Source organism: Mus caroli, unplaced genomic scaffold (genome assembly GCF_978045245.1).
Source record: "Mus caroli unplaced genomic scaffold, Mus_caroli_1 scaffold_1, whole genome shotgun sequence".
Classification (NCBI taxonomy): domain Eukaryota; kingdom Metazoa; phylum Chordata; class Mammalia; order Rodentia; family Muridae; genus Mus; species Mus caroli.
This window is the reverse complement of record NW_028227256.1, coordinates 164,173,095-164,187,631: the sequence shown is the minus strand read 5'-3', so window position 1 is coordinate 164,187,631 and position 14,537 is coordinate 164,173,095. Positions and strand designations below refer to the sequence as shown.

The 14,537-nt window shown below is 40.3% G+C and overlaps 1 protein-coding gene across 1 annotated transcript in view; it reads left to right on the top strand.

Moving 5' to 3' along the window:
• The window catches only part of LOC110304004 (flavin-containing monooxygenase 5-like), a 13,831-nt gene extending 5,243 nt beyond the window's left edge, over positions 1 to 8,588 (top strand). Inside the window, exons 4-8 of the mRNA XM_085835070.1 lie at positions 564 to 706; positions 2,001 to 2,200; positions 4,999 to 5,348; positions 6,532 to 6,604; positions 8,225 to 8,588. Of these exons, the coding sequence (XP_085691196.1) occupies positions 564 to 706; positions 2,001 to 2,200; positions 4,999 to 5,348; positions 6,532 to 6,604; positions 8,225 to 8,588 (1,130 nt within the window). The remainder of the gene's footprint in view (positions 1 to 563; positions 707 to 2,000; positions 2,201 to 4,998; positions 5,349 to 6,531; positions 6,605 to 8,224) is intronic.
• The last annotated feature ends 5,949 nt before the right edge of the window (positions 8,589 to 14,537 follow it).

Sequence of the window (14,537 nt, the reverse complement as noted above, 5' to 3'; positions counted from 1 at the left end):
GACTTGATCATTAGCACACTCAGGAATCCTATGAAAACACTAAACTGGAAGCCATGATATGTAAGCAAATGCTACTCTAAGGCCATTTCTTAAACCTTTAAAGAAATATCTGACACTAAGTGAGATATGCAGCCAATGTAAAATAACAACCTGACTTCAGAAACATGGTAAAATGTATAAAATATCTCATCCATACCTTTGTATGCTGGTTATACATTAACATTTTATATTATGTTTGAATTAGAACATCATTGAAATTGAGCTCTGGCTCAGCAGCTAAGACTGCTTACTACACTTCTAGGGGACTCTGGTTTGTTCCCAGAAGCCGTGTCAGGTGACCCATAAATGTCAGTAACTCCAGCTTCTGGGGATTCAATTCAATTTTCTGAACTCTCCATGCAGCTGCACTGATGTGCACATTCATTCGTGTTTTGTAATATTGGCAATAAATAGCCAAGAACAGAAAAGGTGATTTACATTATATGAATGTAAAGCTTATGAATGGAATTTGCCAAGTGTATTTTCCACTTCTGCTAATGACTTGGGGGGTTTGACTCTTTCAGGAATCAGCAAGTTCCAAGGCAGCTGTCTCCACAGCTGGGAGTACAAGCACCCAGACAGTTTTGTGGGGAAGAGAGTTGTCGTGATTGGCATTGGGAATTCTGGAGCAGATGTTGCAAATGAGATCAGCTGTGTCACTGAACAGGTTTGGTGTCACATCCTGATTTTGCTCTTGGGTGTAACCTTGATACCTGCAGAGACTTCCTCTCTGACTTTAACAGTCATCGCCCCCATTTTGTCTGTAAGCTGAGAAAGACAGTAGTCTTCTTCAGGGTTTGTATTCCTGCACAAAACATCATGACCAAGAAGTAAGTTGGGGAGGAAAGGGTTTATTCAGCTTACACTTCTACATTGCTGTTCATCACCTAAGAAAGTCGGGACTGGAACTTACACAAGGTAGGAACCTGGAGGCAGAAGCTGAAGCAGAGACCATGGAGGGATGTTACTTACTGGCTTGCTTCCCCTGGCTTGCTCAGATTGCTTTCTTATAGAACCCAGGGCTACCAGCCCAGGGATGGCACCGCCCACAATGAGCTAGGCCCTCCCCTCTTGATCACTAATTGAGAAAATGCCTTACAGCTGGATCTCATGGAGGCATTTCTCAAGGGAGGCTCCTTTCTCTGTGATAACTCCAGCTTGTGTCAAGTTGACACACAAAACCAGCCAGTACAACAGTTATACATTTGTCTTCTGGATGTCATTCAGAATTTGTCCTTGATATTAAATCAGGATACCCACCAAGAACACATGAGGGTTCAAATACCAGACACTTCCCGTCCACATCAATAAGCCACCATTCTATGGGCTGCCGACTCACACCAGGCTTTGTGTATACGTGTGAATGAGAAATCTCTGTAATTATGACCTTCCAAGATAAGTGCACGAGTCTTCATTACAAACCTACATCTTCCTTCAAAGTCTCAGCTAAATGCCTCAAAATAGGCAGCAGAACTACTCCCCATAGGTTTTCTCTGGGTTGTATGATCTTACATTGTTTATATGGGACTCTCCATTTGTAACTGTGAGCATATTTACAGTTTAAATTCTCCTATTTCACTTCTGTTGTTACTACATGCTTTGTATTCAGCTATTTCTCCATCACTGTAATTTATAGAGTCACACAGCACTCAGGGAACGTGAGGATGAGGTTATAACTCCCAACGTAATAAACTAGTTGGGATAAAAATCCTCACATTCTGAGACCTAACATGTTTCTGACATCTGACCCAGCTAGGGGAAAGAGAGGCCCAGGACCCACCTAAAAAGGTGGTTAAGTGAATTGAAACCGTCTGTTCACAGTGTAAGAGAAGCAGACAGGTGAGTGAGGTGGCAGAGTGTGAGCAGTTAATACTGCTTCCTTAGCAATCAAAATGCAATACTATCAGAATTTCAAATCAGTATGGTTAGTAGAAAAAAGGCTTACCACTTCTCTGTGGCAGGTTTTCCTCAGCACAAGACGAGGGACGTGGATATGGAACCGAGTTTGGGATAATGGGGATCCCTTGGACATCGCACTCTTCACCCGTTATAACAGAACCGTCGATAGTTTCTATCCTACATTCCTAATCAACAAATGGTCAGAGAATAAATTAAATTTGAAGTTTAACCATGCCAATTATGGACTGCAGGCTAAGCACAGGTAAGACCTAGACAGCATTTAAGACAAACAAATATTTTAAAAATACTATGCCACAATCAAGAGATGGCTCAGCAGGTAGGAACATCTAATTCTTTTGTAGAGGATTCAAATTCAATTCCAGGCATCTAGAGGCTCACAAATGCCTGTGACTACAGGCTCAGGGGATCTGATGCCCTCTTGTGGTCTTCACAGACACTGCACCCTCATACAAACACACACACACACACACACACACACACCAAACTATCATACAAAACAACAATGCTATACCAATCAGAGAATATATAAGGCAGGTGAGTGACATTCTTCTAAGTCTTAATAGAATTTATTCTAATTGGAAATGCTGACGTCATTTCCTGCTGACTAGGCATTCTGGCCATTCGACCAAGGTAGAAAAGACTGCATTTGGCGAAAACACAGGTGATGCGGTCTTAAGTTCCAGCACCGGTCTTACTTCTCCTGTCTCCCTGTGCCAATTCACACCACTACTCACCCCTTCTGCCACCACCTGTCACCTGCTCTCCGCTCGTCTTCTAGGTTTAAATTTATAATCCCACAGTAACCCTCAAGCCTGTTGTCGGCTAGGACAATTTCACCATCAGTATTCCTAACCACACCACTCATGCAGTGCAGGTGTATCTGAATTCCACTGTCTGCTCTTACTATTCTATTGTGCACTTACACCATCCACAACAATCACCACATGAAGCCACATTTCCCAGAACTGTAGAGGTTTCAGATGACATCTGTGCGCCCATTCTCTCGGTGCCACAGCCTTCTCCCTCCTCTCCTGCACTCCACCTAATCGGCTATTCTGATCTTACCGAAACTTTCCATCTCTCTCACCTTTCATTGGTTCCTTCAACCCCACAGATAATCTCCTTCTACTTCATTTCTCAGTGCTTTGCCTCAACCTGACATTTAAAACTCAGTGTCATCCACATAGTCTTTCTTGGCCATCTACCTTTTTCATGCTACATTAGGTTTCTGCATTTAAAAGTCTAACTAAGCCAGGCATAGTGGATCATACCTATAATCTCAAAAAAAAATGCCTTATATAAGTACAAATCTGGCCTGTGCTATACTACACAGTTCATTCTGATAGAACCTAGTGGGGAAACCCCCACTCAATTCCCAATTCGGCCTGCACCCAAAAAATCACGAATAGACCATCTTGATGTAATTACACGAGGTAGTTTAATGACAGAGCTCTGGACCAACATGCATCCCACACAGATGTCGGCAACGAGGCTCGAAAGCTAGTGGGTTTTATGGGGTAAGGGGCTTAGGGGTGTGGAATTCAGCATAGCGACACACTATTGGCTTATTCAAACATCAGCATAAAAATTACATGTACGTGCAGGGTGTCAGAGTTCTGTGAGTTGTTGACTCAGTTCAAATAGCCCTGTTATGTCCTCACATTCCTCTTTATCTTTCTGGTCAAGATGTTCCCAGGAATGTTTTAAATAAGGGCATACCCAGGTTTGTTTTTCTTTGTTCTCGGCCCCAGGCAGCCTCTAGGCTCACAAACAACCAGCAATTTCTGAGTACTTTGTATGACTTACAGGTCTTGGAATTTCATCTTTCTTTCAATTCTAGGACAGCCTGAGCTACAGAGTAAAAATATGTGTCAAAACAAAACAAAACAGAGGAACAAAAACTAAGTATGTAAGACTGGAGAGGTTGCTCAGAGGTTAAAATATCTGGCTGCACTTCAAGAGGATCTAGGTTCAATTCCCAGTACCTACATGGTGACTTATAACCCTCCAGTAGCTCCATTTCCAGGTTCAGGGGATCTGATGCCCTCTTGTGGCCTGAAAGAACATTGCACCCTCACACACACACACACACACACACACACACACACACACACTTTAAGACAAACTATCATACAAAAAACCAACAATGCTATTCCAGTCAGTGAATGTATAAGACCTGACAACTTCTTCTGGCCACTAAGGATAACAAAAACACATGTAGTGATCAGATATATATTCAGGCAAAACAACCATATACATAAAATGAAATGACTTTCCAATTAGCTAAACGATGTAAAAGATAACAAAGGCTTAAACTATTATGGGTTGGTAAAAAGCAGAAAATTAGCATAGAGATGTCTGTAATAGAAAAGCAGAGATTTTCATGGCTAGTTTTATGATACTGGGTCTATAATCCTGGTGAAGAGCATAGAATACATAACATGATACATGAATGTATCAACTGTGAAGCACACCTGAGAATGGGGCTTTCTGTAAGAAACTCAGATCTTATAATTACCAAGCATTAGTGTGTCACTAAGCACAAATATTCACCAGGGAAGATTCAGTATTAAAGTCATGCAGTTGCATATTGTAGAGCCTTGAAAGAGACTGATAACCAATTTACGTCAGTCTTTACATAATCCCAAGCACAAGTGCCTAAATCAACATTGAAGACCTTTACTCCTGGTAAAAAGTCCATCACTAAAATACAGTGTTATCAGGACTTGATTAGTGAGGTCTTATTTGATCCTTATGTCATTATTATCATCTTACAAATTTGGAAATTGATAGTAAACTGTTTCATGAGCTGTCCAGAAATTCACAGTGAGGAAAAAAAAAAAAGTAGAATAAGTATAAAGCCCATTCTGACTCCAAAATCACGTTCTTCACTAATAAACCCCATCATGTGTCCAGGGAGGTAGTAAACTCTATTAAAATTAGAGAAATACTGCTATGGTTTTCTAAGCACTAATGACCTCGACTTCTTTATGAAAATGTTTATTCTCGTTCCATATAATTATGCTCCCTACCATGCAGATTTCTCAGCCATCAGCCTATCTTCAGTGATGACCTGCCAAATCGCATCATTACAGGAAGAGTGCTGGTGAAGACCAACGTGAGGGAGTTCACTTCCACATCCGCCATCTTTGAGGATGGCTCGGAGGAGATTGTAGACGTTGTTGTCTTTGCCACAGGCTACACTTTATCTTTCCCTTTCTTGGATGACAGCTCTGAAATCCTGGACAGCGAACACACAATGTTTAAGTTTGTCTTCCCTCCTCAGTTGGAGAAGCCAACACTAGCCTTCATTGGGATCCTCCAGCCAATAGGAGCCACAATTCCCACATCAGAGCTCCAAAGCCGATGGGTTACACGCGTGTTTGCAGGTATGATGGTCTTTATAGGAGCAACTGTGCTCTGACCACACATGCAGATGATAAAGGCACCTAGTTTTCTCTTCTAATGTTACCTATTCTGCTAGGGCAGAGGTGGAGTTCATTGGTAAAGAATTTACCTGGAATGTTCATGATTCTACTTCTGGTTGATCCTCAGAGTTAAAAAAATAAAAGCCCTCTGCTAACTTGGGGCTCTATTTTTAGAGTGTCTAGTAGCCCTGTTTTATCATAAAAGAGAAGTGTGGGGCAAGGTTTACAATTTATCTTTCATTGGAGTATTCTCTTAACCTAAGGAAAATCTTGGCTGTCCATACTGTGAGCAATTGCATCTCTCACAGGGGGAAATTATTCACAGTGGCAGACAAGTTTGTGGCTTTTTAATTTTACTATTGTTTTCTTTTATTATATATGTATGTTCCTGAGTGTGTGTGTGTGTGTGTGTGTGTGTGTGTGTGTGTGTGTGTGTGCCAGGTACATACATGTACTGACAGAGCCCAAAGGAGTGTGTTTTTAGAATTATAAATAAATACTCGTGGCCTACTGTGGATGCTGGGAAGTGAACCTGGGTCTTCTGAAAGAGAAGTGTTTCTTAACTGCTGAGCTGTCTCTCCAATTCCCCTTATGGCTCTAACTTTCATGCTGCCAGATTTATGCCTGCCCCACCATCACTGGCACCATGAGCCCAACTCTGTTTTCTCTCTGCTGCCCTGACATAGAGAAACCTACTACTTTGTAAGTTAATTAAAATCTTTTTTAAAGGAATGAAAAGGTTTAAGGTAATGCATATGTTAATTGTTCTGAGCTCATTATTAACCCATATATACATGAATCAAAGCCTCATACTGTATTTCACAAATATATGCAAATATTATGTACCGATCAAAAAGCCATATTAACATGAATGTTTAATAGTCATGAGTTTTAAGTAGAAATTTAAGTGGAAAAAACAACTCAAAAACCTATTTTTTTCTGAGAGAACACCGACCCCTAAAGCTAACAGGAAGAAAATGGTCTTCTGGGGAGTTGTCTATATGTGGCTTTGGCTATCCATGGCTTTGACTATACATTCCATGAAGATCCATGGTTATGACTATTCCATTCCAAAACCATCCTTTTCTTTTTCTCTTTAACCAGCCCTCCTGGCAGTCCTCCAAAACCTCTCTTGTTTTCTCAGGATTACAAAAGTTACCCTCACAAAGCAACATGATGGCAGACATCAATAGAAAGAAACGGAAGATAGAGAAAGAGTAAGAAGCCTGGCTTTAGGGAATAGAGTTGTTGTTGTTGCTGCTGCTGCTGTTGTTGCTGTTGCTATTGCTGCTATTGCACTTTTGCTGCTGTTGCTGTTACTGCTGCTGTTGCTGCTGTTGCTGTTGCTGTTGCTGCTGCTGCTGTTGCTGCTGTTGCTACTGTTGCTGTTGCTGTTGCTGTTGCTGTTACTGCTGCTGCTGCTGCTGTTGCTGTTACTGCTGCTGCTGTTGCTGCTGCTGCTACTGCTACTCTTGCTGTTGCTGTTGTTGTTGTTGTTATTGTTAAAGTAAATGAAACCTGTCCAGAGAGAATTGCTTAATTTTTTTCATATGTTTTATGCCTAAGTGTGATACATTTGTTTTTGTTCATTGACACTAAGGGACCATGCTTTAAAAAAAAAAAAAGCAATCTCCAAACAGACCTTAAAAAGTAACAGGAAGCAATCATTCAGCCCTTGTAAGAACTATGGTCATAAAAGAATACTATCAAAAAATAGTATTGACAATCTTCTTTTATGATTTTATTCATTTTATTTAAATGAGTACACCATCACTGTCCTCAGACACACCAGAAGAGGGAATTGGATCCCATTTCAGATGATTGTAAGCCACCATGTGGTTTCTGGGAATTGAACTCAGAATCTCTGGAAGAACAGTCAGTGCTCTTAACTAATGAGTCATCTCTTCAGCCCCCAAAAAGAATATTTTAAAATGGAGACAAACATGTTAATGGAGCTAGCAGCTGGGTACACAGTGATTTTGATTTATTTATCAGTTACTCTGGGAAGATCTTCCCTCAAGAAGACCCTTAGGGAAATTTGAAAGAATTGATAAGACAATCTTGCCACAACCTCATAACTTTAAGAAATGTGTTTATTTTACTATTTGGTTTTTCCTTCCCAAGAAACAAGCTCTATGATATATCAATTCTTTTTTTCTGATACCACGAATATAACTTTTTGCCCTTATGAGTTACTGCTGTTCACTGACCCCTTGTTTCCCATCCCTACGTTTTCATTTAGCCAGATGACTCATTCACATTTTGTATTTTTAAAACACTCATTCTTGTCTTGTAAACACTTGGAAAGTTCTGATGGCTTGTAAATTGTCCATAGTTTTGGTTTTGCTCCTCTTTTACTCAAGAAAAATTTAGCCAGAGGCTTCCAAATTTCTAAGCTCGTGGAGCAAGTTACTATAGCCTAACAGTATCCAGGGTCACAATTTGTATCCAGCAATGACTACATGACAAGATATTTTGTGTAGCTTGAAAGCCTGAAATAGGCTGCACTTTATCACAACGATCTACTCAACTCATGCATCCTGTCTATCACTTTTATAAAATGGAATTCAACTCTATGACTGCAGAAAGGATACATGTATCTCCAAAAATTAATCTAGTCACTTGGTCAACAATTTCTATATTTACATAACTCTTCCCTTTGGGAAGTTTAAAGATGTCAGCAATATAAGATTTATGCTTAAAACCTAGAGTAAAGCATGTGTATGAAATGAAGATGATTTGTGAAGAGAAGATAATAAATGTTTTACAAAGCAGAAACTAACCCTGCTGGAAACTCAGGGGTGAAGTCTAACCCAAGTATCTCCTTCTTGTTCCAGGTTTGTGAAAAGCCCCAGAGATGTACGTCGAGTGCCCTATATCGACTACATGGATGAAATTGCTTCTGAGATAGGTGTCAAACCCAACCTGCTCTCTTTCTTCCTCTGGGATACAAAGTTAGCCAAGGAAATTTTCTGGGGACCCTGTACCCCATACCAGTATCGTCTACAAGGGCCAGGGAAATGGGCAGGTGCTCGGGCAGCCATCCTCACTCAGAGAGACCGGATCCTCAAACCCCTGAGAACCCGGGTGCTCAAAAACTCTGAGACATCGTCCTCTAGTCTATTCTGGGTCAGACGTATCTGTGCTGTCATTTTTCCCTTTGTTTCTGTGTTAGCTATCATGCATGCCATATATCAGTAATCACATACTGATGCAGAGAGGTAAAGCACTAGAGAGAAGCAGTCATTGCTATTTGACATGCATGCCTCAGAGTAAAAAAAGTGAGGATGTGCAGAAAAATGTTCATTAGATTGATGAAGACACACACATATGGACACTTAAATGAAAACAAAGTTACTCTATTACGGATCTCCCAAGAGTTTTATATGTAAGGGATTTTAAAATGCATAGCTCATTTCTACTTTATTCCATAGGTGGAAGTACATATCTTATAAGTTTTCCAAAATAAGTATATAGGGAGAATAACAAGCGGAGTTCAATAAGCAATAATATAGGGAAGGTTAAGGCAGGCATAATGTATATAGCCTCAAACTATCTCCTGGGATGAGGAAAACACATCTTCTCGATAGAAAAGATGACTGTTACCATTTGAATTGATCAAACAGTGCTGAAAACTTAGTCTGTTGCTTTTCACACCATTATTTTGGGGGTTTTGTTGGAGTCAGTATATTTTATTTGATAAATTTTATCTGCAGAGTTTGCTGAAATCATTTTAATAATTGCCAGATTCTCCCAGATTTCCCACTCACAGAGTTATGCTGTAAACCAATACAAACTGCCCCCTCCCAGTCACCCCTCCCACAATCTTCCCCCCCTCCCCTTCTCCCTTCAGTGGAGGTTCCCCTGGGTATCCCCCACCACGACCCTGGCACTTAAAGTCTCTCTGAGGCTAGGCACTTCCTCTCCCACTGAGTCTAGACAAGGTAGCCTAGCTAGTAGAACAAATCCCATATACAGGAAACAGCTTTTGGGATAGCCTTTGCTCCAGTTAAGGACCCTCATGAAGGCCAAGCTGCACATCTGCTACATATGAACAGGGAGGCCTAGGTCCAGCCTTTCATTGGTGGGTCAGACTCTGAGAGCCCCAAGGATCCAGGTTAGTTGAATCTGTCGGTCTTCTTGCGGAGTATCTATCCCCTTCGGGGCCTGCAACCTTTCCTCCTACTCTTCCATAAGAGTCCCCAAGCTCCATCTATTGTCTGGGTATGGTTTTCTCTGTCTGAATCAGCTGTTGGGTGCAACCTCTCAGAGGACAGCATACTCTTGTCTGCAAGCATAACAGAGTATCATTAATAGTGTTGGGGATTGGTGCTTTCCTATGGAATGGGTCTCAAATTGAGCCAGTTACTGGTTGGCCATTCTCTCAGTCTCTGCCTATTATATGATAAGAAATCCAACACCATTTGATCTTACTATGAGTGTTTAACTTCAATGTGATCATGAAGAGTAATCAGAGAAGTGAAGAGGACAAGACCTTCTTGGGACATCTCCCTGATAGCCTAGAGGAAAGTCTGTGTCACCAGATAGTAAAAATCTCATAAATCATTTTATAATAATGGAAACCAAGGAGGCATAGACCAGATGCAAGTTTTAAATATGAGTAAGCTGTCTTAGGACAACCGAGGAAATCTGACATGCACTGTTTTATGTGATCTTACCGAATTCATGTCTGTATTGAGTGACAATGCTATAGATAAAGATCCTCATATGTAGAAGATGCATGTACAGAAGGAATTGGTTATAATGATACTGCCAGTTAATCTGTAAAAAGCTTTTGTGGGGTGTGGAAGGGAAGAAAAGAGGGAAATGTGTGGTGATTCTAGGGCAAGGGTTATAAAATGTTCATTGTGTTATTCCTTCAGCTCTTTTGTAAATTTGAGAATTACAAAATAAAAGAAATTTCAAAATAAAAGCCATACTCATGTGATAGTTTGCATGCACGCCACAGGTAGACCACAAATTCAGCATTCATGTTTCTATTAACCAAGCCATAAAAGGGAAACCTAGACAAATAAGTGAGACTTTATGTTTAATAAACATGTCTTAGAGACAGGCAACCTAATGGCAACACACATTCATCGTGAGCTGGTTTTCTATCTCATAGTAAACTTAATTATTTATGAGCAGTATTTAAAATAGTGACCTAATATGAGCACACTCTTCAAAATATTTTTCAACCAGCTTAAATTTTAATGGGCATAGGGAGCATAGTTTGAGAAAATCTTTGGAATTAACATACTTACAAGCCTAGGGTTGCTATTTTAATTTTAGGTCTCTATATCAATATATAAGGACTCCAGCCCTTTGATGGAATGGTGAGGGAGTATGAGCAGCTTCTACAAGGGAGCTCACCTTATACCAAAGATTTGAGCCCCAAGGAGACTCACTTTGAGGACTGGGACAGTTTTTAGGAAGCTGTGTTAAGCCTGCTCCGCATGGACAAATGTTTGATTGAAGTCCAGAGCTGTACGGGCTTCAGGAAAGCCAGAAGAGTCTTCCTGTGAAAGCAAATCTAGGGGAGGTTTGCACATCCTCACTCACCTCTCAACTTCCTGCCTGTCCAATATTTACACTGTGAGTTATACCCCTAATATGATATAACTTACTGTAAAAAAAAAATGCAATTTACCAAAGTGAAAAGTTAAGAAATGTCCATTTAAAAATGTTGTTTGGTTTAGACCAGAAAATATCCCCATTGTTTTCCCTAGCAACAACCAACTAACAGGATCATCTGTCTAGATTGTCGCCTCAGAGCTCAAAACTAAAAAAATACACCACTTCTAAAAAATTGTGAATATAAGAGAGGATAAAAGTATCCATTTTTCTACATTAAGATTCCAGGATTTTCTGGAAAGTCCACCCATGGGCAGATCACCATATTTCTCTCGTTCAGTTTTGACTTAGATGGTCAAAGGACCAATGGTTTGAAACTGAACAAGACTTCTTTCTTTTCTTATAAGGTAAAATCCACTACCAAAAATAGCAGCAAGTAATTAAAACTATTTCAGAGTTAACTGAATCTAAGCATAATAGACAGACTTTTTCCATAATCTCCTCTTCTATGTGGAGGCTCACACTAACCCTAGAGTCTCCTCCTCTCAACCCAGAGGCTGTGAGGAATGGAGCCCTTCCTTTTTCATCAGGCAGAAGTTTGATCATGGGTCTGCGATCTCTCGCTTCCTCTCTTTGCCTATAAGATGTCACAGGTGTGAAACAATCATTGTGAATAATTTTAAACCTGAGCTCCCTTGAGAGTCACCCTAGAATAACTCACTATAAGGAAGCTAAACTCAGCTTCACATCAAAGCTACAGTCTCACCTAGGATCAATAAAAGTCCTGTTTTCCATTTCAATGCACTTAAATCCTGTGCCTTCATCCCAATTTGTCTCTGAACTCAAGAGATATATAATGTCTTGTATAACTGTGACCCAAACTCAAAGAAAAGGAAAAAAGGACTCATTTTGGTGATGTAAGAATGAAAGAACAGGTATAGAATGAGAGGTGACAACTATGAAATCTGAGCACCTACTGCAATACCAAACAAGGAGGCTGGAGATGTACATGAAGAGTAGAGGGTCGGAAATGAGGAGGTATGGAGTCACTGAGTGAGATCCTGCTATGTCACATGGCCCTTTACACTTCTGACATCAAAGAGAAGAAATAGAGACTGTTGGCTGATGCATGAAAAGTTAGCAGCTCATAAGATAGACATATCAGACATCTCTAGGAACTCCACGGTGTAGATGGTCGAATTTATTAGACCGTATAATGCTCTGTCTAGTGGTACTACTGATGTGTAAGACTCCACTCCTCTATGACTTAGAAGTGAGAAAAGGTAAGGTTAATTCATTCTTTCCAAATACTTCAAATACTAAAGCCAGTGGTCCATAAAACTCTTGATGCCCTCTTTGCTTGTAGATTTTCCTAAGGAATCTGGAAGTTCATTTCCAGCAGTTTGTTTGTGGCTGTTGCCAATGGGATCCTTTGTCTGCTTCCCTTTTCAGGGTGTTAGCCATCTCTCTCAGGAAGGCTGTGGTCTCTTGCTTCCTTCCCTGAGTCTGTTGTTTGCACATTCCTGGCCTAGCTAAAGCCCGCTTTGCTTTTATTCCACATTTCCAGTGAAACCTCCTGCCCTTTTCTTCACTCACATTAATTTCAATTTACCCAAATGTCCAAGCGGTTTTCAAATGACTACTCTAACCAACCACCATAGGTATGAAACTCACTAAGTTATGGTTTGCAAAACAGGTCTGAAATTGCTTCTTCTGAATAACAAAATGCAATCGTTGATGGCCTTGGTGTGGTTCACCTCATGAAAGAAAATTCAGAAAACTTAACAGCTCAGGCCTAAGACCATTTTCATATTAAGTGCACATTGCTAAGTATATTATGTTAATGTAAGCTTTTATGTGTACATTTATTAACATTTATCAGAAATAACATCTCTACATATTTTGCCATAAATTCACATAATAATAAACACTTTTTATCCACGCTCTTCAAGAAAATGGGCAATATTCTAAACTTTAAAATTAAAACAGTTAGTCCAATCAGAATATTTTTCTATAATAAAATTAACGAGTCTTGTAGTTTTAAAAATAATTCCTTATCAAAATGTGTACCCTCAAGCTTCAGAATATTTGTGCGTGGCATTGCTGTAACCTTGTTAGAGGGAAAGAAATGAATACTATGCCATGTTAGGCCATAGCATCAGTGGGAGGCAGTGTGGACCACCACAAGATTTTGGACCTTCAGCTCACAGGCCTTTCTCATGAGTCAATGAGCAGAGTCAGAATCTGAGTTTGTTCAAACACTTGACCTTGGAGGGTTCCAAGAGAGACTTAAGACTCATTATAGAGCTTCATGTGTTTCTCTTCCACATCTGTCTTCAGTGTGGCTAACAACCCAGATGACCTGTGGCACTCACCAAACAAGAGGTATGCAGATCAGTGTCTACAAGTTTTGCTGCCTGTTGTGGTGACATGTCTCTGAATTCACTAAGAAAACCGCCAATTCTGAAACTCTCTGTGTCTCCAAAGACTCCTATTTTGTTGATTCCGTTTCTCCTCTGCCACTGTCAATGGGTAGTAGCAGTCTCTTGTGGACAGACACTAAAGGAGAGGACGGTTTATAGTATCCTGTAAATGGCCCAGTTACTGGCCATCCTCCTGCATGTACTTCAGGTTGCTTTGACACAGTGTTTCTACCTCTAACACCAACTCTTTGTGCCAACACATCTTTCTGTTTTCCCTCACAGCAGAGTTTTATCTGTGGCCTTCACACCATCCCCATTCCAGCCAATGCCCCACTTTCACACACCTCAGGGAGACCAGTGTGCTTCAAGGAGCAGTGTTGATGCCTCGGTGTATCAGAAGAAACATGCAGCCTCCAAAACACAAGGTCAGGGTTGGTGGAGCTACCAGGTCTTGGAGCCAGAGCAGCAAATAGAGCACAGGGTGTGTATGAACTGGAATTCAATTCTGGCATCAAATTCCAAGTGACATGGGGCAAGTTATTAATTTCTCATCCTTCCTAATATAATTCATTTAAATTAAATTCATATTATTCATTTTGATGTCTTTATTCATCCAAAAACTTAACGTTTAATATTTAAATGTTATAGCAAAAAAAAAATAATAAATAAATAAATAAATGCAGTATGTGGCATATCTTGAAATGCTTTCAGCTGCTCTATTTCACGCATCATTGAAGAAACTTTTAATGACACCATCCTTAACTCTCAACTTCATCCAAAAATATAAACCATAGGAGGAACCCAGAAGTATACTGCTAAAGCCCATAGGCGCCATTTTCAGACTGATCACAGTTCAAAATCTAGTCTTACCCCATAGTGCTAAGTAACACTGGACAAGCTGACTCACAGGGCTACATCTCCGTGGTCCTGTATAAGGTGGAGTCCATCAAAGGAACAAAAGTAACAAAAGGTGATTATGAAAGGAATCCATTAGACAGACTCGTGCAGTTAGGGTTGAATACTCCCACAAGGACAATCAGCAGGCTGGATAACCAAGGAAATCTGCAGAGGATGAGAGCCTCAGGATACTAAAGAAGCCCGGTGTTGAGGCTAAAGAGCTAAAGAGCGTGGAGAATTACTGGGAAAAGACTGA